Raw genomic sequence first — 22,538 nt, 5'->3', positions numbered from 1 at the left:
TTCTTCCCATCCAATGGAACCCCCCGTTTGCAGTTCCAGAGATGTCAGTAGCGTCTCGCAAGATCCGACGAGGGAACCATGACTGCAAAACATTCAAGTTTCCCGATTCCGTGCAGTTAAATTTGCCGTCCAAGTCTCTCTACCCTTAACCTTATTGCTTCAACCCCTCTCCTAAGGCAGCAGGACTCGTGTTTCTTGAAGGAATGGGCTTTTCATCCCACCTTCTTCTTCTTCTGTTTCTCCGTGCTCTTCTCCTTTACCCTGCGTTCTATCAGAATGGAGGACTTGAACACACTTGCAGGCGATTGCGTTGTCATATGTTGCTGCTGTCAATGTCTGATTGCCCAAATTCTTGTCTTTGTCGTGATCAAACTGCCCTACAGACTGGTGAGAAGATCTACGAAGCTTGTGAGGAGGAAATTCCGTGGTAGGAATAACAAAGAGAAGAGGAAGGAACAGACGAGAGGAGATGAGCGGGATCATATAGGCATTCACATTGAAGTAATTGAAATAAACCCATTTGACTTCGTCCGTAGCTACAGTTGCCCCTTGGTTGAAGCTCAGAAAGTAGCGGACGAGTTGTCGAGAGAAGGCCGGTTAGCATTCGGAAGCTTTTGGGGAAGAAAAGAATGATTTGATAATTCTACCGGATCAATTCATAGCCGCGTCCTTCCGAATAAAATTTCTTTCGTTTCACCAGAAGATAAAAAATGGAGCAATTTCCTGCATATACCAATTCCAATCCACCGAATTGGATTGGCCCGAAATGAATGAGACAGGGATGAGCAGCACCTCTTGCGACTCGTTTTAATGTTGGAAATGCAATGATTACCTGTATATTCAGGGATCGGATCGAGGAAACTGTGTGGCGAGCAACCACTCTTGAATCTTGATCCATAACATTGTCTCTGTTTACGCTTTTGCTTTGTACGAAAGCATAGAAGAAGATAGATACGTACCAAGGAGCAGGAACGAGGTGGGGCTGGCATGGATGATGAATTTCCACACCTGGGTTCGTTTGTTGATCCTTTTACGAAGCTGCACAAATGTTTACGCGATAGAAGATGACAATGAATGTTTCGTAAATCGATCAAGTACAGTTGTTTTGTTCGTTGTTCTTGCTTGAATCTTAACATTGACCATATTCAAAACAAAATCTTTTCTAAAAATTGCAGATCGGAGGTTTTCAACCGATAACGAATCTCTAACATCACAGTTGTCTGAAATTGGAAACGTTCTTGAATCAAGATTACAAACCAAAAAAAAAGAAAAATGGTTGGTTTGATGCTGAGACTCGCCGGGATTTTTATGCTTTGGCAAGGGAGACGAGAATGTCCAAATGAGTGGGGTCCACCGCCCACCACCTTGTCGACTGGGCTAGGCCTATACATTTATCGAACTACGACTACGCGACAGTCTTTCGAAGTCTGAAAGGCGCAGACGACCAACGTCTGACTTCACCGCTTCAGTGCCCTTTCTGGTTTCTTCTTCCCAGGGATCGAATCAACTGATTTTCTCCCCTCAGGGAGCGCGGAGGAAGAGAGATTCGATTATTTCGAGGCTGGGAGAAATGGGGGAAGATCCACAGCGCATAAAGAAGATCGCAGCTGCGTCGTACGATTACGAGAGTGATCCTCGATGGGCGGATTACTGGTCCAATATTCTCATCCCTCCTCACATGGCCTCTCGCCCCGACGTCGTCGATCATTTCAAGCGCAAGTTTTACCAGCGATACATCGTAATTAATCTGATATTATCCATCCTACGTTTTCGTTCAATTATGCACTTATTATTGACGCTCGTTGAGGACTTGGAGAACCAATAAATTACTCACTTTTTTTTTTTTTTTTTCGTTTTAAAATCTTGTAAGTTTTTATTGAGTATTGCATCTTGTGGTTTGAAACGTGGTTTGGACCTGAGGGACAATCCCTGGAATTTGTTGGTGGGGTTTCTTTGTTTTCGGGGTTACGTTCAACTTTATAATTCCTATGAACCAGTTTCTTGAACTCCTCGTGTCATCGTTTCTCTTTGTAATTCCCAAGTAAAACCAGTTTTTCTCTGATCTTTGTATAATTCTCGGGTATGCGTCTTGAACATTGGTTCATTTGTTTCATATGTTGGAATTGAAGTGGAGACGTTTTAGTTTTCTGGATTTACGGATTTGGTGCATGTCCATTTGAGGGCGCCCTTTGACATTGTGATAACTGGTGCATGTTCTTTGGATTTGAATGTGCAAATGCATGTCTGGGACGAGCTCCGGTTTGGAGAACGTCTGTTGTTAGAATGTGTCTAACTGCCTGGACTGGTTGTGCCTGATCGAGCATGACCTGACTATGAGAATCACTTTTTCACTGCAATTGCCTGTTTTAGTTCATTCTTTCTTTTCACTTAGGCTCTTAGGCGTAGCCAAGAGAACTGGAACTAGTGCATTTGGGGCCAAATGACCAACCCTCGTCCCTTTTTGCTCAATACCTGAATTCCTTTTCTTGGCGTAGGTTGCTCTAGCTTTTACTTCATTTTCCTTCTCTAGTTGCACCGTCAGTGTCCTGCTATGAATATTTCCGAGAGGGCTTTCTTGTTCTTTCTGGGAATAGTTGTTCCAAGTACTGTTTTTCTTGAGCAGAATTGTTTTCTGTGCGATTCTCTTTTCATGATGATGATATTTGTGTCTGTTTTCATTCTCAGGTATTTTTTTTTCAAGAGTTCTTAATTTTCTTATTTACAAAACCAAATAAAAGTCAGTTTTGATGACCACTTTGTGCTTTTACTACATAAGATTCGATTTGTGGTTGTTTTTCAGCAAAAGTAAAATAATATATTTATTTTAAAAAAATTCATCGTGTCAAGTTTGGATGGTCATTAGCATTTCATCAACCATCCTCTTTGATCTCTGCCCTTTTTCTTTAAGCAGGATCCAGATCTTGTGGTTGAGCCAATGTCTTCAACCGGCACATCTCAGCCAGCCAGACCATCTGCAGCTCAACAAACAAGGGCACGAGACTCTGGTAGTATTTATCTCTTCCCACTTGTCTTGTGAGTTTGCATGAAATTTCATGAACACATAAATGTTCTTTTTTATTTAATAAGATGTACATGTAAATGTTACTACAGGAATTATACTAGATGCATTATTTGAACTATATTTATGTGTATGTTTTAGTCATGACAGAACTTTATGTTTCAGGGTCTAGTACAGGAACATCAACACAGCCAGATACAGGTGCAGGTTCTCTCCGATGGGACCGACCTACCATTCAGTTTTCAGTCAATGCTTGGGTAACATAAACAGCTCTGTTTTAGATCTTATCTTGAAAATCTTCTTTAAGAAACAATGTTTGGGCCCGTTAAAAATGTTTAATATATGCTTTTAGATGGCGTGCTTCATGGATCTTTGCAAAGTTATATGTCCATTTTGTTTCAACTTGGTTGTGGGTATGAAAGGATGTGCTTTCTCTTTCTTTCTCTATCTTTCTCTCTCAGCAACATGTTTCATATACTGGTTCTGCTGTAGAAGCTTTTTAGAATTCTCTCTTATTTAAACTTTGAGAATAAAATTTCAGTTCTTGTTCTCTATAATGACATTAGGGCTGATTTTGGTAGGGAATGTAGTCAATTCCAACGATTTAGAGAAGTCATGTAAATTGAAGAATGTGATATCCGGTCATCTGCCACAGTTCTCTACTGAAAGTATTCAATGTGCAATGTTATGATGACAATGAAATGGGTCATAAGCTTCTTTGGTTGTTTAATCTCTTTTAACTCTTTAATTGCCATCACACAAAATGCTGTTAACTGCAATCTCTTCATATTGATGCATACAGTTAGGATGTTGAATATCTTTCTTTAGTTATCCAGTTGAGAGTCCTCAATCCAGTTCAATAAAAGATGCTCTTTTTCAATTGTTTGGTCCATGAGCATTTTAATGTATGAGGGTTTGCATGCTTTTCTATTGTGTCTAAGGTCATACTCTGGATGAGGTGTCGGTTTTTAATTGATAGAGATATGTAGTTGGTTGTGAAATGACATATTCGCCTCACTTTTGAGGAGTCTTTCTTTTCTCTTCATGCTATGCTTTTGGTTTCTTTTTTTCTAGTAAATAAACTTTATGTGGCTTATTTACAGGTATTTATTGTAGCTGTTCTTGCTATCTTTCCCCTCGTGCCTCGGAATCTTTCTCACAGAGCCTACCGTTTATCATTACTTGGCACTTTATGTTCATCATTGTATTCTCTATATTCACTCTATGGGGTAGGAACACTGACCCTTTTGACTTTCTGTCATGTTTTTAGGGGAGCCCATAGCTTCTGCTTGATTCTGAATTTTCTTTGTTATTCATGCCTTTATTAGTTTTTCAATTCTTCTGTTCCTTTAGAAACCTAGGGCATGGAATTTACAAGCCGTCCAAGTGTGGCTGCAGTCAGTAATGGCAACCAAGGATTTCATCCACTTCCTTTACTGCCTTACTTTTGTTGCATCCCAAGTGCATATTAAGTGTGAGCTCTCAAACCTCTTTCAATGTTTGCTCCATGATTTCATAGTGTTTTCCAACTAATCACACTTGCTATGAAGCGCTTCTTTATGTTATATTCTAATGTATATTAAATGCAGTTGCATTGATACCTGTGCTCTGCCGATCTCTGGAGTATGTCACAAAGTTCTTGAGGCGTAATTTTGGCCGTTCTTCCCTGTATAGGTATGCTTACCTTGTTCAAATTGATGTCTTGGGCCTTCTGAGTATAGCTTATTTTGGGGAGTGAGAATAATCTTGTGATTTGCATAATTTGGCCTGAACATCCTTATTCAGTTTGTCTTAATATATTTTGAATATTCACAATGAAATGGTCATTGTCTTTTTAAGCTTTGTCAAAAGAAGTGATTGACTTTAATTTTTGATAAGGATAAATAGTCTGTTTAATTAGTACATGGATTGGGTCTTTGGTGCGAGGGCCACATATGTGACCCTGGGGGGGGGGGGTGAGATCTCGGGTGCAAGTCCCTGTCAGGGGTTCAAAAATTAAAACAGAAAAGGTTTTATGCTTTGTAAAATGACAGGAGCAGTTATATAATGGCAGCAAGGAGCAGCAATTTAGCATTTAACATTTGTTGTGTCAAGGAGATGGTATCCTTTGATCAAGAAGAATTGACTTATAAAATTTTTAGTTTTCTCATTGTTTACTTTCACCCTTGAAATCATGACTGGATAATCTTATGAGCTTTTAATATTGGTTTCTGCCTCATATGGAGATGAACCTACATAATTTTTTTTTTTCATGCTATGTTATGCAGGAAATATTTGGAGGATGGTTGTCTATGGGTGGAGTCAAACTCTACTACCCTCAGCATCTTGAGTTCCAATGCTGAAGTTGGGCTTGGATTCCTTCTGATTCTTTCACTTTTCTCGTGAGTTTCTCACAAATTTGTGTTTTTTTTGTACACTAATCGTCATCCTAATCAGTATGATCACTCATTAGCACTCCACTTCAAAAATATTTTTGCAATCACCAGAGCTTAAATTTGATAGTCTTAACCATGTGGATGCAGGTGGCAACGCAACATAATACAAACATTTATGTACTGGCAGGTTGGTATCATGTCCTCTAGTCTTGTTCATCATTTACATATTTGGGATGTTTTCCAGTATTGTGGTTCTTTTCCCTGATGCCATATTTGAAGTCATCTCACTCAATATGGTATTTATGGATTAATACAGTGAATCAGTATTCAAGAATATAAAATTATATGTCTCAAAGGGTAGATTAGTTGTATTTCCTAATCCCTCATTTGCATTATTGACAACAAGTAAAAAAAAAAAAGGGGAAAGGTCCTAATCGTTGACCAGTTTAAGTCATTTCATATCTCCGACAATGTGCAGATCCGAACTGACTGGGTTACAGAACCAAAACAGAATTGTATCACTCAAGGACTAAAGAAAATATTCACCCTCTTGAAAAAACGGACTAAAGAAAATTTATATGTGCAGATCCAAACTGACTAGGTTTCAGTGCCAAAACAGAATTATATATTAGACCAAATAAAAGTTTGGCCACTTTTACTGGACTCCTAAGAGCTTTTTCTGTCGTTGTTCTGATTCTCATTTTTTTGATTTTGCAGCTACTGAAGCTTATGTACCATGCCCCTGTGACCGCTGGTTACCATCAAAGCGTGTGGGCTAAGATAGGTCGATCTGTGACTCCACTCCTCCACCGCTATGCCCCTTTTTTGAATACCCCCATATCAGCAATCCAGAGGTGGTGGTTCAGATAAATCTGACTAGGAAAAGGACCCACTGCATGTGACCAAAATTCACTTTTGCGGCTGGAATCTTCTTTTGAGAATTGTAGTTAGATATAGAACATGCAAACCATATCAAGTTGAGGTAGGATGGGAGTTAAAAAAACATAATAACCTTTTGTATTGCATTACTTTTTTGCCTTTCCATGTTGTTTTCCACTTACATATGTCTAAAGGTTCGGCTAATAGATTGCCCCCTCATTTTAGCTTTGTAAGCGTACTCTTATGCAATACTTACACATTTAAGTCCTTCATTGCTAAGTCTATATACACTGTCAACCACCGCTTCCTTCAATGTGGTTTTCTTTAGCTACAAGGCAGACATGGATGCAAACCCATTACCTGATCAGCAGCAGCAGCAGCAGCAGGAGGCAGCAGTCTATCAACAAGCTTCCTCGAATGGGTATTATCACGCCTCTGGTTCAGTGGGGCCGTTCTTTGCTGTGTTTTCTGTGGTAATGGTTTTGGCTGCCATCTCCTGTGTGATAGGCCGGGTCTATGCTGGGCGGCTGGAGAACACAGACGGTAACTACGACTGCTCATCCTGTCACTGCAGTTGGCTCTGCAAGTTGAGGCTCATCGGCCTAAATCTCAAGTACGATTGCTTGCAAATGTTCCGGAGGACATGTAGCTGTTATAGGCGAGGTGATGTAGAGGTTGGCTCCAAGGTGATGGACAGTCCGGACACTCCCCACTGATCAAATTTAGTCGTTCTGATTGCGGCTAAACCGGATGACTCGTCCTTACTGTTCAATTTTTGTTTCTCAAAAATTGGCTTTGAAAGTGAAACTAGTATGCTCGTTTCGATTTTCTCCAGCACCCAAGCAATTGTCTCCGTTTTTCTTTTCATTTGCAGCTCGAAACCCTTCAAACCTCCCAACTCCCTCAAACAGCCATTGACGCTGTTCGGCAAGCTGTTTGCCCCTCTTTTTAAGTTGATAGCGATTGTAAAATTGCAAGGTTGGTTTTTTGGGATCCATAGGCACATGGCTACATGCTTTAAGACAAGGAAACTCTGTCGATTTTTAAAATGAAATATCCCCCAGCAATTATTGTGTAACAGTTTACTACTGTTTCTAGTGTTTTCCTAATAAATCAATTTTTCGTCGTTTCAATGATCTACGTTGCAGTAACAAACTTCACATGAACGCTTCAAGCAGTAAGATCCACTCAAATAAGTCCTCTTGTACAGTTTCTATTTTCGTAAACAAATTGATCTGAACCGTAATAGAGTGGGAACTGGGAAGCCTCAAGGTTCAATCAAATCATTCTCTTAGATTTCTCTTCAGTTTCACGCTTACAAGCGGCTAAAACGTCGGACGCTACTGGTGTTTACTGTTCTTCACGCGTCTGTTTGAATATTTTGGGATTTGGTTCTCCGGAGAATCAGAAGAAATTATAGCACCGACCCTGTACAAATCTCTCTGTGAAGCTCCATATCATTCCTTAATTAAATTTGAGATTTTCTGGTTTGTCGTCTGGCTTCCGGCCTTCCTCTGGCCTTTCTGTGTACCTTCCTAGAAGAAGAGTTCATTCATCTCCAGCGCATCGAGCATAAAGAGGAGACAAAAATGTTTGGAAAAATGTTTAGGAGGAAAAGAGTCGAAGAATCGTCAAATGGGTTAATCCATTCACTGTAGGTAGGGGTGGCATCCAGCCATGTCGAGTTCTAACCTGCCTAAAATATTTAAATATTTTGTGCTGAGCTTCAGAGCTGAACCTCGTCTCGAGCCTAAAATTGTTATCGAGCTTGAGAACAAAAATTTTAACTGAGTTCGAGCCGAGCTCGAGCTTCAACATACATTTAAAACTTTTTAAAAAATATATATAAAATAAATTGTATATAAAATTATACATATATTTTACATAAAATTGGGTATAACCTATATATATAATACATGTATAAGATTGGGTATGACCTCTACTTAAAATTGTACTTATATAAAATTCGGCATGACCTCTACTTAATATTGGGTATAATCTATATACATAATACCTGTATAAATATTTCATAAACACTCTATAAAATTGTCTATACATTCCATAAATACTCCATGAAATTGTTTATACACTCCATAAAATAGTTTAAACACTCCATACAATGCATAACATTATGAATAAATTTCATACAATAATCAAACATAACAAAATTAAATGAAATATCACTATCAATTTACAATCACCCAAATAAAAACTATAAATCCTTTAAATAAAATCCTATTACTATTAGAGACTTACTAGAAAATTACAAGAAATATTTTAAATTTTTCTTAGGAAAGTGAAATGGACCTCTTATTACCTTTTCTAAGGACATAAATAATAAATAATAATTAATAATTAATCTAATATATTATTATACTTATCGATAAATTTTTAATCAAATAAAATGTTAAACACAAAATTGCTATGAAAATTGCCTCATGCTAAAATGATTATATCATCAACTATCAAATACTTATTCAAAATTTTTCTATATGGTTTTCTAGCCCATATTGGCAAGAAAATTTTATTTAGAAAATTATATGATTTTTTAATAAGAGTTTATAATTAGAAAAATATTTTTAAAAAACATGAGGCACCCTATATTTATACTAAAAATGTCTTTTCAATATTTATTGAAAAAATCATTAATAGTCTCTAGAAACGTATTTCTACTAAAATATCTTTTCCATTTCTTCAAGAGCCATGAGGAAGGGACAGTTTTTTTTTCCTTGTTTATGATCTCGCACGTAGGGGTGGCCTCGAATAAATTATATATAAAATTATGCATACATTTTAAAAAAATAATGATAGGGGAGGTTCAAGATTGAATTTCAATAATAGATTAAAATGCACCAATATTAATCTTTTTTACTCCAATTGTTGTCTAGCTTATTTTGTAATTTTTGAATCTGGCCATAAATTTACTATGGCCTCCTTAGTGCCCCTAGATGAAAATTTATATTCTAGAAAAAACTAAAAATATTTTCCTATGATACATATTCCCAAAAAAACCTTTAAATAAAATCCTATTACTATTAGTGACTTATTAGAAAATTACAAAAAATATTTTGAAACTTTCTTAGGAAAGTTAAATAAAACTTTTATTGCCTCTTCTAGGGATATAAATAAAAATGAATAATCAATCTAATATATTATTATGCTTATCGATAAATTTTTAATCAAATAAAATATCAAGCACAAAATTGCAATGAAAATTGTTTCATGCTAAAAGTATTACAATATCAACTGTTATATACTTATTCAAAAAAATTTTATACAATTTTCTACCCCATCTTGGTAGGAAAATCTTACTTAGAAAATTATATGATTTTTAATAAGACTTTTTAATTAAAAAAATATTTTAAAAAAACATGAGACATCATAGAAACTTATTTCTATAAAATGTATTTTTAATTTTTTCAAGAGCCATGAGGAAGGAGAGTTTAAGGAATTTTTTTTTTTTTTACTTTTTGATCTTGCATGTGCGAAATCATCTTCGCGCGGGGGAGGGGGGAGATTATTTCTCCCCTAATTTCTCTCCTGAACTAACTGGTTCAGGTTTTCCGCCGAGACGATGCGGAGGGAAGGGGGTTACGACACCGGGGAGGACTTGTTGTCGGGGATGACGGCTGCGATGGCGGCGACTGAAGTGGCAGTGACGGAAGCAACGACGATGAAAACAGAGGCGACGACGAGGAGAGGAAAAAATCGAACGGACAACCACAGAGGCGGTCGACGAGCAGCTGTCGACGACAGTAGAGGCAGCGACAACAGCCGACAGGAGGAAATTTTTTTCCCCCCCTCGCTCACGCTCTCACTCCCGCTCCCCCGATCTCGACTCACCTTGAGCAGGCTCGTGAGCCAACGAACCGAACGTGGCTTCGGTCGAGCTCGGCTTGTTAATTTCAGAGCTCGAGCCGCTGGCGAGCCCACCCCTACCTGCATGACTTACAAGATGATAAATGATAAAACCTGGGCATGATGAATGAATCCAGATAGATTACAGTAACAGTGATCATGGCCGTTTATCTCCGTCATCTCGTCTGAAAATAATTCACCGACTCGAAGCATCGACGCGCTTTCTGTTTTTTGAACTTCTCCATAAGACCCAGCACCGCGGCGCCCCACGTCTCTAACCACCCTACACACACAAGAGAGAACCGAGTCGTCGTCTTCTTCCTCTTGCTCTTCCTTCCTCTTCTTCCTTCATTTGGTTCTTTGACTATTCTGCTCTACTTCTCGATGGGTTCCATTCGAGCAGATCAGCTCCAGCAGCTGAAGAACATCTTCGCCCGCTTCGATATGGATTCTGACGGCAGCCTTACCCACCTCGAGCTCGCCGCGCTTCTCCGCTCTCTTGGACTAAAGCCCAGCGGTGATCAAATCCACGTTCTACTCTCAAATATGGACGCCAACGGAAATGGGGCTGTAGAGTTTGACGAATTGGTGGAGGCCATCATGTCTGACATGAATGAGGAATTTTTTATCAACCAGGAGCAGCTAATGGAAGTCTTCCGGTCGTTTGATCAGGATGGTAATGGGTACATTAGTGCGGCGGAGCTAGCGAGAGCCATGGCAAAGATGGGTCATCCGTTGACGTTCAGGGAGCTCACTGAGATGCTCCGAGAGGCCGATACGGACGGCGATGGGGTCATTAGCTTCACCGAATTCGCGTCAATTATGGCGAATTCCGCCGCTGAATTCCTCGGGCTCCAGTTATCATAGCAAATTATTGATGATTCATGTTCTCCCTTCTTGATTGAGCTCCCATCCCTTACACTAATTACGATCAGGATTTGCATATCAAAAAGAAATCAGAATTTGGGTCTTCACTCAATCTCACTTTTCTTTGTCTTATTTTTCTTTTTAAATTGCTTTTAGGTTGTTGTAGGATCGATGTTTCTCTGTAAATGGAAAAATGGGATCGTTTTGTGATCGTATAGAGATTTTTAGTGAATGTCAAGAAAGGGGTGGTCCTGAATGATGGGTGAATCGGCTGACTAGCAACAATGGGCGATCGCTGTGCTGCTGCTGGTCGTCTTTCTTTAAATGCTTGAAAGGACTCGTTGTCTGTGTGCGTGGAATATAGCTAAAAGATGCTTTCCCAATTTTCTGTATAGAATCTAATTTTGACCGATGTAGACGAATGACAGTGGCAGCAGTTGCTCCCCAAATCTCTCTCTCTGTTTTTTTTTTTATTCCAAAGAAATTTATCGTCCTTCTGTGTCGCAGGATCTAATGTCATTAGTTTCACCAAACCAGAAAGAAAGCATCGGCTTCCATACTGGGGCTGAGGCGGCTTTCTTGCAGCCACTGGACATTGAAAGAGATTAAGGGCGAATTGAAGGAAATTCGAGTAACTCAAAGGAGAATTGAAGGCCCTGAACACTTTACCTCCACCTTAGGCATAGCTTTTGTGTTAGGCACTATCTATGATACCCTTTCTTTTATGAATATACTTCTCTTGTCTTTAATCCTTTTTAATGAGTGATAAAAGGGGGAGAAGATCAATCCTCTAGAAAATTGCAAGGCTAATTTATAAAATGATCAATTAACAAGAATATTACTCTTATTGATTAATCATTAAGCTTGAACAACTCAAAAAATAGGGCCATGAGAAGAGATTGGTCAATGAAACGTAATTAAAATGATCGATCAATCATTCAAACAATAGAGTTGTTGGTGGGGATTGATCGATCAATGGTGTCAAGCTATCAAAGTTGATTTTCTCTAAAGTTTCAAAAGTGGCAATCCTAGGCCATAAATTAAGGACCTAAGCAATTCCTCAAGCATCCAAGACCTTCAATTGATATCATTTGGTCTTCAAAAGAGTTCTTTCTTGTCTCCTTAATCTTTTTGTTTTGGAAAGAGAAGAGTGTTGTTTTATTTAATTTCTTTCAAACTTCTCCTTAATTTCATCATTCATTCCTAGTTTTCACTAGCTCCTGTGCTTAAAATTTTGGAATTGTAGATCTTATTATAAGGAATCTAATTGGCTCACTAGAGTAGAAATCTAATTTTAAGCACATCTCTGGAGGAGAAATTGGCTTAAATGTAATTGGGGATTGCACCTTTTTGGGCCTAAAAGAGTCATGAATCTCTTTGTATTTTTTCTATTAGTAAAAAAACTAGTAGAATTTTCCCCATCAAAGGTTTTAGGTTTTATAGATGGAGAGAAATAAGAGAGAATGAGCTTGGATTTGCTGAGAGCCACGCTAGGTCATATGAAGATGGTTGTAGCAGGAATTGTACAAAGATTGAACTCAAATACGTACAGGATAAAAAAGGAAGAAGAAGAAGAGAGAATTAAAAATCCAACCTGAACTGACCCATTGCAATCTCTACCTCCACTTTTGTTTATATCAAAGAGGGCAATGTTCCAATGCCACAAAGGGTTTCTTCACAGTAGCAAAAATACTGAAAGAAGATGCTTTGCTTCACCAGAATTGAGATTGTAAATTTCAGTACAGTTCAATGAAACACAAAGACATTTTTGTCAGTAAAGGAAGTACTCTTTTTAAGTATAGAAATAATTAAAATGGCACAGAGGGCCAAAAATCAAAATTTACAAGTGGGTATTTGTGTGCCCACCAACTGATAATACAACAGAATCCCCCGGCAACATCAGGGAACGTCCTCATGAGTGGCCTCAGGTATTGGAGCCTTAGAAAACTCAAAAACTATACAATTGAAACCAGCAGCTACAAAGGAACATCTACTTCTGTTGTGCTCTCTCTTTTGCATGATGAACTTTTGCTTCTATTCTGGCAGTAAATCCAACAGTAGTAGGTCGAATAGATCTTTGCCTCACAATGTGGCAAAATTCAGGATCATCAGACTGACCGTCTACTCTGAGCCACTGTATCATCCCATGATACATTGGGAAGAACCTCATTTGAATTGCAGCATAAGTGTAGTAGGGAATAAGAGTAGAAATGACCACAAAGACTGTGAGGAGCCAAAACGATGGAGCTGGAGCGCATGCTTCTAGGAACACCATGTAGGCATTAGTGGATATGGTGGGTGAAATGGCCCCGTAAGCCAAGAGAAATAGATACCACAATGCTATGCCCCCCCATATGAAGATATGCTGAATCAATGTGAAGTAGCTGACTGATAGAGCCATCTGGCAGTTGACGACCCAAACAACACACGTGTACATGACAGTCCCAAGAATATCCATCCCAACAACCTCACCACCGTCACGAAAGGCTTGGTGTTCCAGGGCTTTGGTGCAAAAGAAGAAGATCAGTATGGCACTCAAGACCCCATTAAACATCCAGGCTAGTATGCGAACCCAACTGAAGAGTACATTCTGGACACCTTCTTGATATAAAAGAGGAAACTGCATTGAGGTAAAAATGAGTATGAGCAACATTCAGTATGAACATTACGGTCCTTGAAAACTATTTAATGAGCCAAAGTTGTGGGCAATTCGGGGGAACTTTACCTTTAGGCAAAACCTTGCAGAAACATCTTGATCAAAAACACCCAAGGCCAGCACAGGAAGGGATGTGAAGAAAACATTATAAAATGACATATACCAATCATTATAAATTGTTTGGCCTGAGAAAGATGTATAAGCCTCGAACAAGAAGAGAGTGAAACCAAACGTTATGTTCTTATAGAAGAAATAACATATCTGCAAAACACCAAACAGGGAACAAATCAACTTTTAGATCTTCAAGGACTGAGCAGCACATTAAAACCAAAATTCCAGCAGTGGAGTATTACCATTGATGAGATCCTTCTGTAACACCAGTGTCCATGAACCAGCAGTAATCGCTCCAGAAAACGAAATTGAGCAATTGCGATGTCACTAGACATGACAGCCTGGAAATATATATTGATTGTCAAAAGGGGACTGTGAAGGTAGAGAACCAGAATTTATTTGCTTTTTACATAATAATTAATTTTTATGTTTTTCACCTGCATGCCTTCAACACCACTGATGCCCACTCCAATATCTGCTTCTTGAAGCATCCCAACATCATTCGCCCCATCACCAATTGCAAGTGTTGTCTTACCGGTACCTTTAACAAGTCTTGTTACCTATTTGGGTTTAACAACAAACTCCTTTAGATTCTTGTATCACAAAGCAGCATATGAGATAAAAGATTACAAGTGAACTGAACTCTGAAAAGTAGAATAAACGTACAAGGGCTTTCTGCTTGGGTGAAGAACGGCAGCAAATCACAGAAGCGCATCCTAGAGCTAACTCTAAGAACAGGTTGTTGATGTCATCTTCCAGAGCATAAGTAAGTGAATTTCCATCAATAATCAATGCAAATGCTTCAGAACCACCATTTGACGAAGTAAGTTTCGTCTTTCCCTCATTTATCTGGTTTAGGACGCTTGCTTTAGATGCCTGAAAGACATTAATGACCACTCCTTATGTTAGAATAGCTCGAAGACGAGTGTCAACACATCATCATGCAACAAATGACCCATGAGTGAGTCCCTTTGATGTCTCAGCACAAGGATATCTTAGTCATGTGGAAAGTTTCCAGTGTCAGCGAATAGCTTGATGGCTATATGATACAGAAAGGCACTTGATTTGTACTTGGTTCTCGAAGTTAATTTTAACAGAAAACAGATATAATATGGAAGGAAAATTTGGCACCTTTGCTATTGCACGCTTGTCCCCTTCTTTCTCTAATTCCTTAATTTCTGGTTTATCCAAGCTAATGATTATCTGCTCCATTCCTTGTCTCAGTAAACTGCATGCAAAGCTGCAATGTCGAACTGATTCAGAACTCCGTAATCACTCATAAGGATCCAAATTTAATATAGCAATAACCATGAGGGATCTCGTGTGTGTGAGTGTGTACGTGTGTAGATGAGTAATATGGCCCTTGTCATGCTATGAACTCCTTCAAAACTAAAGTGCAACTTAGAATTTGTAAAAATGTAGATGACTCGCTTGAACAGATTACATTGTGATTTATAGTACATGAGAAAGTGGCCACATGATGGCCCATAAGCCTCTATGGGTGTGTACATGTGTGTGTTTGTGCATGCATGTACCATTTATGCATAGACAAAATATAAATTGTACCAAATAAGGTAAATAATGTTAGAGACACCATACCCTATGTTGATCGCAGTCTCCATTTTATCTCCAGTCAATACCCATAATTTTATTCCAGCTTGTGCAAGCTTGTCTATACACTCAGGAACCTGAAAGATGTAAACAGAAAATCATGTTTAAGTTCCAAAATTTAGCCCACTACCAGCAGGGTTATTTAAAAAAGTGTTTTCAAGAGTCTTATACCCACCCCATTTTGCAGCTTGTCCTCAACAGCTGTGGCTCCAACGAGAATCAAGTCCTTCTCAATCTTGTCTGCCACTTCTGCAATCTTTTCCTCCCGATCAGCACTTACTGAGTTATTTGCCTCACTAAATTCCTCCTCAAATTTCTTATATTCATCTTCATCTAGTAAACGATATCCAAGTACCAATGTTCTCAGACCTGCATCTGCGTACCCATTCAAGTGCTCTCTTGTAAGATTTTCAAATTCCCTTCCATTCTTTGCCAGCCTTTCAAACATGACACTGCATGGGAAACATGTAATAGGCAATTAAGTTGGAGTAGATGCATTAGACATAAAAAGTTTGTTACAAATGCAGCTAGTACTTTTACTAAGCATTAGAATGTTTAGCAGATTACACACCTATCAGCACCTTTGCAAAGTAGTAACAGATGCCCCTCTTCACTTCTCACAATGACAGACATCCTCTTTCGAGAGCTATCAAACTCCAAGATATTTAAAAGTTTATACAATCTGTAGAGAACACCTTGCTTGTTATGGATGCTCCAATTTGCAGGGATTCTTAAACAGAGAAAGTAAAACAAAATGGCAAGGAGAAGGAAAAGTACACACCTTTCAACTTTTTTACCAGACACAGGATCCAATTCGAGCAGAGAGATGCTGGTTTGGGTTCTCTTGTAAAATTCAAACCCAATCTCTCTGGCAGCGATAACAAAAGCTGCCTCATCCGGTGATTCAGCTTCATATGAAACCTTTCCAGACTCTTGATCCACATCTGGTATTGCTGTATGACAGATTGCTAATAACCGAAAGAACCTTTTAATAACTCCAGAGTTTGGCTCATTCACCCAATTCCCATTCATAATACGCTCATCCTTAAAATTAAAACCCTTAACTGACAGGTTTTTCTCCTGTTTGTCATCTTCTTCATCTTCTTCTATCTCTTGCAGTAAAGGTGAACCTTTTCTTCTAGCCATTGCCCTCTCAACCTCCGTATGCCCACGCCCATAAGCAGTCCCAGCTATCGAACACTTGCTAAATTCCATGGAATTACAGGTTAGAGTACCTGTCTTATCAGAGAGGATAGTGTCCACCTGACCAAGTTCCTCATTCAAGTTTGATGTGCGAGCACGTGCTGGCTTGTCCCCTTCTTCATAATACATGTGAATGTCTTGGTTAATAAAAATACTCTGCAAGACTTTCACTATCTCAATAGAGACATACAATGAGATGGGAATGAAGTAGCTATATAGCATCATAGCTGTCAAAAAATGTAAGATTGCAGCAATAGGTGCTCTGTCGGGATCATAGATAACTGAAGTGTCATTAGGCTTAAGATACCATCTTTTCATTCTACCATCTTCAAGATCCTCTTTCGTTTCAATTCCAAAAACAATTGATCCAATAGCAGACAGCAGAACCAAGACAGCAAACATAACATAGACAATTTTGTCCATTTTCTTCTCAATTTTGCTCCTCTTGGATGGTGGAAGGGTGGAATTCTGCAAAACCTTTGTATCATGACCTGTGAAGATAACTGCCCCATAGATGTAGTCTGTGTTACGCAGTTTTGAATCACGTAGCAGAAGTTGTTGGAATGAAAGAGGGTACTGCTGCTCTTCATAATCCATACTTCCAACAAAAGAATAAAGGTTTGGATTTGGGTCTTCGCATTTAACCAATGCTTTGAACTCTTTAAAATTTGAATCTCCGCTTAGTTCTGAAGTCACATCTAATGCTTGTTTGATTTTCAAATTTGTTTCCCCATCCAGATTCATGGTCTCAACATAGCATACTCCATCCTCGTAACTGGATGAAAGTAAGAGAAGATCGGCAGGGAAAAATTCATCCTTCTCTACTTTCACAACGTCTCCTACTCTCAGGTTCTTCCATTCAGTATAATTAAAAGCTCCATCTCCCCTGTGAACTTTGACCTTTCGATTGTTCACCTTAACATCCTGAAAATTTTTAACCCTTTAGTTCATAAGCCATTCGTATTATCTAGATGAAAGCAAAATTTTATGGCATCAGAAAACCTATTTGACCTAAAAAAGATAAATGATATATTAGAAGCTAAAATGAACTCTCAACACCACCCCAAGTGAATCTTGAGATGGCATACAACTCAGAATGCTAAAACAAGAGGTTACCTGTTAGATTAATTAGTAAACATAATTCTATTAAAGAAAAGGTAAATTTAAGAGCAAAAGTAGCACGGGGAAAAAACACAAGCCAACCTCCGTACCAAGTGTATTTTTGGTAAGCAAGATTTTTTTTGTTTTTTTTCTACGACGTGATATTTTTTTCAGTTATAAACCCAACTAGATGACATTTTCACCTATACTGTAGGAGAAGGCAGCAAGAATTTCCCAAGCTCTTTGTGATTCAAACAAGTTGCCAAGAACACTGGAAAAGCATTGCTGGAGAAATTTAATGCAAGATGGTGGTTCTGAAGACAATCTGTCGAACAGATTTCTTTTGGATATCCTTTTCGCAGGGTTAAAAGCCAAAAAATCTAGGTTAACAATCACTTCACTCCCACAGTTAGACAGAATTCCCAGAAAGCAACGGAGTAAAATAACATTAAAAAGTAAAAGCAACAGCTAACACTAAAAAACATATCAAACCGAAGAAAGAAAACTTACTTGCTTCTTCCTTCTCCAGTCCTCTACGGCTTCTTTGGCCATAGAAACTCCAATAACAACTGCTAATGGAAGAAGAGCACTGACGGCAGTATATGGGGCAAGAGGAGTCAAAGCCAGCAAACCAGCGGCAAGGAAATAGATGTTAGCTACCCTTCTGAACTGCTCAAATAATGATTTGGGTATAAATGTCGCCAAAGTATACTTCGTCGTCGACACATAATTATCACTGTAATTTCGAATCCCAGCTTCAAAACAATCTGGGTCGTTGCCGAAAACTACCCGGGAGAAACCTGGACCACCAATCTGAGAATGGTCTTCCTTGAATGATGTTTTACCACACTGAAACGAATAGATCTTGCTGAAAAGAAGCTTTCCCCTTCTTCCACCAGTCATCTTAGTTATCACAACCAAAACCAGACAACAGCGACAAAACCCACCAGGGATCTTTTAGAAGAACAGTCCTGAGAACTGAGCAGCAAATCTAGAAATTCTACCGAAGAAGCTCAGAGATGGAAAGCTCCGACAATGTCACCGATTCACTGAAAGTAGAAAGCTCAACGGAACCTGAACTCCTCCGCAAGTCAAGTCAAAGAACGTCTCTACTTTTCTAATCGAGAATTTCCAAGGCCTGTTGTAGATTTACAGAAGATTCACAAAGCAGAAACTCCGGGAGTGCGCCAAGGCCGAGACTCCGAAAAATCCAACTCCGCAAAACTAACGAATAAATAAATTAACCTGAAAAACCAGAAAGCTCCCGGGTAAAAAAAAAAAAAAAAAAAAAAATAGTCCGGAAAAATACGAATTAACAAGAAGAATAAGCTCTAACCACGAAGAGATATTAACAAGGTTAGCTGATAAACCAACGAGCACCCTCCGCCAAACCAACTCCAATCTCGCCTTCCTGACAAAAACCAGAAAGGAAGGCTCTTTCCTCTTATGATCTTCTTAATAGACGCTTCTCAGGAAAAAGTTCCTGAAGATATCAGGCTCCCAATACCTATAAAACACTAAAGATATGGAGAGAAAAATCCTTCCAGCTGATTTTTCTATCTGCCACAGCCTCATCTGGTTGAATCTTTGAACGACGACCCAGCAGAAGTCTTTGACTTGCAGCCAAGAGCAAGAAAACGCGCATGTGGGGCTCCCTAATTCGACCTGGAAAGATTCAAAAAACCCGGCTTTCCTATTATTAATCGAAATCACCGCGAAATTAAAAAAAAATGGCACAAAATTTTAAATTATCAAGGATACAGTTCTAGAAGGTCAATCTAGGCCCGATCACGCAAACTCTGCAGGAACTATATTCCGATCAAGAAAAGAAACACGAGTCGCAGTTTCTCACGATACATCTCTTTTATCATCTCTTTCGAAGCTTCTTCGCACCAGACTGCAACTTACTAATTACTATTTGCCAATAAATCATTAAAAAACCCATGAATCTGCAGTCTCCATGAGCTACAGTAACTTGGATTTTCTCTCTCACGCAAACTCAATAATGGCGAGGAAAAATTAAATTAACCTCGAACTGGTTAATTAAGTTTCAAACCCAAACAAGAAGACGGCCGCCTCAGCCTCCCAACCATTTTTCCCGCCTCATTAATTACTAATCATTTATACTCTCGTTAATCTAGGGACAAATAAATCATACAGAACCACGCATCTGTAATTACGCCAAAATTAGGCTAGCCCGGAAAGCGCCACGTGGTTGTAGGTCAACTACCCGGGATGGGACTGACATGGAAGGAATGGGTGCCTGGGATTGGCTCCCAGGGACAGTTTACGAACATAAATGCTGTAATCTGTCGGCGGCTTTAAAATTAGAAAAAAAAAAAAAAAACTCATCTTTCTCCTCAGAAGCAGAAATTTCACTTCTCAGTTCTGAGTTCTGAATTCCCACTTCCCAGTTCATATTTCGACACCCCGCCCTTCTCATTTAAAGCTCTCTGCAGTTTCCTTCCGATCGACGGAACAGGGACCTCATTAGAGACTTAATTAGTCGATATCAAATGACTTGCTTTAATCCATAATTGCCTTAAACAGTTCAATTCGGAAGCGGGAGAGGCTGAAGAAATAGCTTTGACTTAACGTCATCATGGCTGACACAGATTTCAACTCTTGTCTTCCCTTTTCTTTTCCCTGGAATTAAGCTCGTGGGAAGTAATAGTTGATTGAAGAGATAACTAGGTTTAATCGCACTGCCTTTATATGTGAGCAATCAAATCGTTACGAGTCTTCAGAAAAAGATTACGGAATCGTGAATGAACAGCAAAAATTTAGTCTTTTTGACTGTTCGCAAAGTGGGAGGCTTGAGCTTGTCAAAACAAAGGGAAGCTTTCCAAGAAAAGTCAGATTAAAGGAAGAGTGGGAAAAGGGGAGGAAATCTGAAATTACAGACTTCACATGGTGGTAGGGAAGGAGCAGATCCCACCCTTCACAGGGGGACGGCAAGTAATTTGTCTGGAGGCTCAAGCCAAGTCATTTGGGATATTTTCGAGCGTGTACGACCAAAACTTTGAACCTTTGTGGCGGCTTCCCTCGAGCTTATTAGGATATTTCCAGGAATTTGGATTTTTTTTTCTTTCCCCTTTTTGGTTTCGGTGGAAGCGCGTTATAATGTTGCTACTGGGTGGCAAGAGACCAGAGGGAGGGAGAGAGGAAAACAATTCCCCTTGTATCCATGAAGCGAGGAAATGGTATTTCCGTCCTCTTCTAGATCGCCCATCCGCCCTAGCTAGTTGATTGAGAATGCAGGAAAAGTGGGACAGGGCGGCGGATTTACCGGGAAGAGAACGTTGAAATTACAGGATGACGCGCATGGTGATCGAATTCGATCGCCTCGAAATCGCAGCCACGGATTTGAATAACGATTGACCTAAAACGTGTCTCTTTTCGAGCCCGTCGCATTCTCGCCTGTCCGTTTTCTTCTTTTATGGTTTTCTGTTTTAGGGTTTCTGCCGCTCTACTCCCTCTGGAAGTAAATGCTATAAAAGCAGAAGCAGGAGTAGTTTGTCTACATGGATAATATTCCATATTATGTTTCGAAAAATGTCGTTTCAGAAAACAATGAAACAGACTCCACAGACCCGACTTGGGACTTCTAGATTTGAATCGATTAATTCATTCTTCTGATCAAACCCACCCTAATTAAGCTTGAGCTTTGTCCAGTTATTAAATATAATATATATTTGTAATATCAAGATCGAGTTCGATTCCTGCCTAAGAGGATGCTTCGTCTGTTTCCTTTAATTGATTATAGAATACTGAGAGACGTAGGCAATGACCCACTAAAGAAAGTAGTTTCAACAATCAGGTGAGTGACAACGTTTAACCCCAGGGTTCTCAGGTGAGAAAATGGTCAGAATTGCTTTGAGGGTCTCCATCGTTTCTTCTTCTTCTTCTTCTTCTTTTTTTTTGTTTTCTGTTATGGCGAACAGTGAAAAATCATCAAACTAGGATCGATGTGCGGAAGGTACGGGTCTGAATAATTGGAACCCAACAATCTCCCTCGAGTCCGTGAAAAAGTACCATTAATAAGTCTTCTAGATGGGTATGGATGTTCATGCTTGACAGGCTTTCTTCTGTATCGGTGCCGGTCCTCGGGTAATAAACACTTGTGGGTGAGGGGGTTCTGACTTCAGTTCAAAAGCCAAGGAAAAGATGTTTGGTTGGCTCTTTCTGGGAAAGACCCGGCACTTCGACAGACAGCCTCAAATGCCATCCACCCGTCTCTTTTCCCTCAAAAGGGGTTTCACCCCTCTATGGCTCATGACGACTCGCTTGCTTCTGTAGCTTACGTCAATGGCGGGCGTTTGGTAGAAGCTTTTGTCAATCCCGACATTTTTACAGCTCCTCCACCCTTTTTTTCTGAGTTTCAACCTCTTTTAAAAGGGTAGCAGCGTCAGTAGCGCCTACAGCAGATTCCGAACCTGGGTTGTTATGTGTCTTCTAGTGAAATGAATTCTGTGGACTGTGGTCTGTGGCCGTAAAGCACTTCCCATCCGAGTTCTCCGTAATTCGATTCAGCATGTGCTGTTTGGATAAGAACACAAAGAAACCATTCCATGAATCCATTAATGTGGCACGGCAAAGATGAAACTGCATTTTCTGGCTTCGAACCCTGAAAACATGACATCTGAGCGTTCGTGGAAATTCTTGGGTGAAGACCAAAATCCTAATTGGAGAAATATTTTGATAGCATTATTGGCTTCCTTGATTGACATCTTAAAGCCGTGATTAAGATGGGTACATAATCAACAGATACTAAAATGGTTAGTACATTAAAAAAGTATTTTATGAGCGAAGCAATTGCCAAGTAGTTTATAAAAGACACTAGTAGTTAGAGATTAGA

General features: G+C 39.2%; 5 protein-coding genes across 6 annotated transcripts; 4 read left to right on the top strand and 1 right to left on the bottom strand.

Annotated features, from left to right (window-relative positions):
* Window positions 1–276: 276 nt before the first annotated feature.
* On the top strand, window positions 277–1,076 carry LOC137936103 (uncharacterized). Its single transcript, XM_068780652.1, has one exon. It carries the CDS (start codon window positions 277–279, stop codon window positions 631–633), a length of 357 nt encoding a protein of 118 aa, XP_068636753.1. The 3' UTR covers window positions 634–1,076.
* Window positions 1,077–1,413: 337 nt separating this feature from the next.
* On the top strand, window positions 1,414–6,540 carry LOC137936910 (uncharacterized). The gene is made up of 9 exons (XM_068781875.1): window positions 1,414–1,738; window positions 2,912–3,005; window positions 3,185–3,276; window positions 4,123–4,248; window positions 4,373–4,493; window positions 4,609–4,693; window positions 5,287–5,400; window positions 5,542–5,581; window positions 6,112–6,540. Exons 1-9 carry the CDS (start codon window positions 1,571–1,573, stop codon window positions 6,262–6,264), a joined length of 993 nt encoding a protein of 330 aa, XP_068637976.1. The 5' UTR covers window positions 1,414–1,570; the 3' UTR covers window positions 6,265–6,540.
* Window positions 6,541–6,614: 74 nt separating this feature from the next.
* Window positions 6,615–6,989, top strand: LOC137937382 (uncharacterized). The gene has a single exon (XM_068782446.1). It carries the CDS (start codon window positions 6,615–6,617, stop codon window positions 6,987–6,989), a length of 375 nt encoding a protein of 124 aa, XP_068638547.1.
* A 3,433-nt stretch (window positions 6,990–10,422) lies between these two features.
* LOC137936911 (probable calcium-binding protein CML15) lies at window positions 10,423–11,507 on the top strand. The gene has a single exon (XM_068781877.1). The coding sequence runs from the start codon at window positions 10,516–10,518 to the stop codon at window positions 10,996–10,998; it is 483 nt and encodes a 160-aa protein (XP_068637978.1). The 5' UTR covers window positions 10,423–10,515; the 3' UTR covers window positions 10,999–11,507.
* Window positions 11,508–12,748: 1,241 nt separating this feature from the next.
* Window positions 12,749–19,493, bottom strand: LOC137935992 (putative phospholipid-transporting ATPase 9). Of its 2 annotated transcripts, XM_068780463.1 has the most exons (14): window positions 19,442–19,493; window positions 19,188–19,345; window positions 19,017–19,091; window positions 18,191–18,925; window positions 16,158–17,503; window positions 15,948–16,058; window positions 15,552–15,828; window positions 15,365–15,453; window positions 14,897–15,005; window positions 14,432–14,641; window positions 14,203–14,325; window positions 14,008–14,106; window positions 13,724–13,915; window positions 12,749–13,618 (listed from the first exon to the last, which is right to left on the bottom strand). In XM_068780463.1, the coding sequence occupies exons 4-14, from the start codon at window positions 18,581–18,583 to the stop codon at window positions 12,989–12,991; spliced, it is 3,579 nt and encodes a 1,192-aa protein (XP_068636564.1). In that variant the 5' UTR covers window positions 18,584–18,925; window positions 19,017–19,091; window positions 19,188–19,345; window positions 19,442–19,493; the 3' UTR covers window positions 12,749–12,988. The 2 variants fall into 2 exon arrangements, with proteins under 2 accessions (XP_068636564.1, XP_068636565.1); XM_068780464.1 differs by having other exon boundaries at window positions 19,017–19,345.
* Window positions 19,494–22,538: the final 3,045 nt, after the last annotated feature.

This window comes from Aristolochia californica, unplaced genomic scaffold (assembly GCF_029961685.1).
Source record: "Aristolochia californica isolate CCGP_79_NKW_82.1479 unplaced genomic scaffold, dmAriCali1.0.hap1 SCAF_7, whole genome shotgun sequence".
Classification (NCBI taxonomy): Eukaryota; Viridiplantae; Streptophyta; class Magnoliopsida; order Piperales; family Aristolochiaceae; genus Aristolochia; species Aristolochia californica.
The sequence above is the reverse complement of the archived record's forward strand: the minus strand, read 5'-3'. Positions and strand labels throughout refer to the sequence as shown.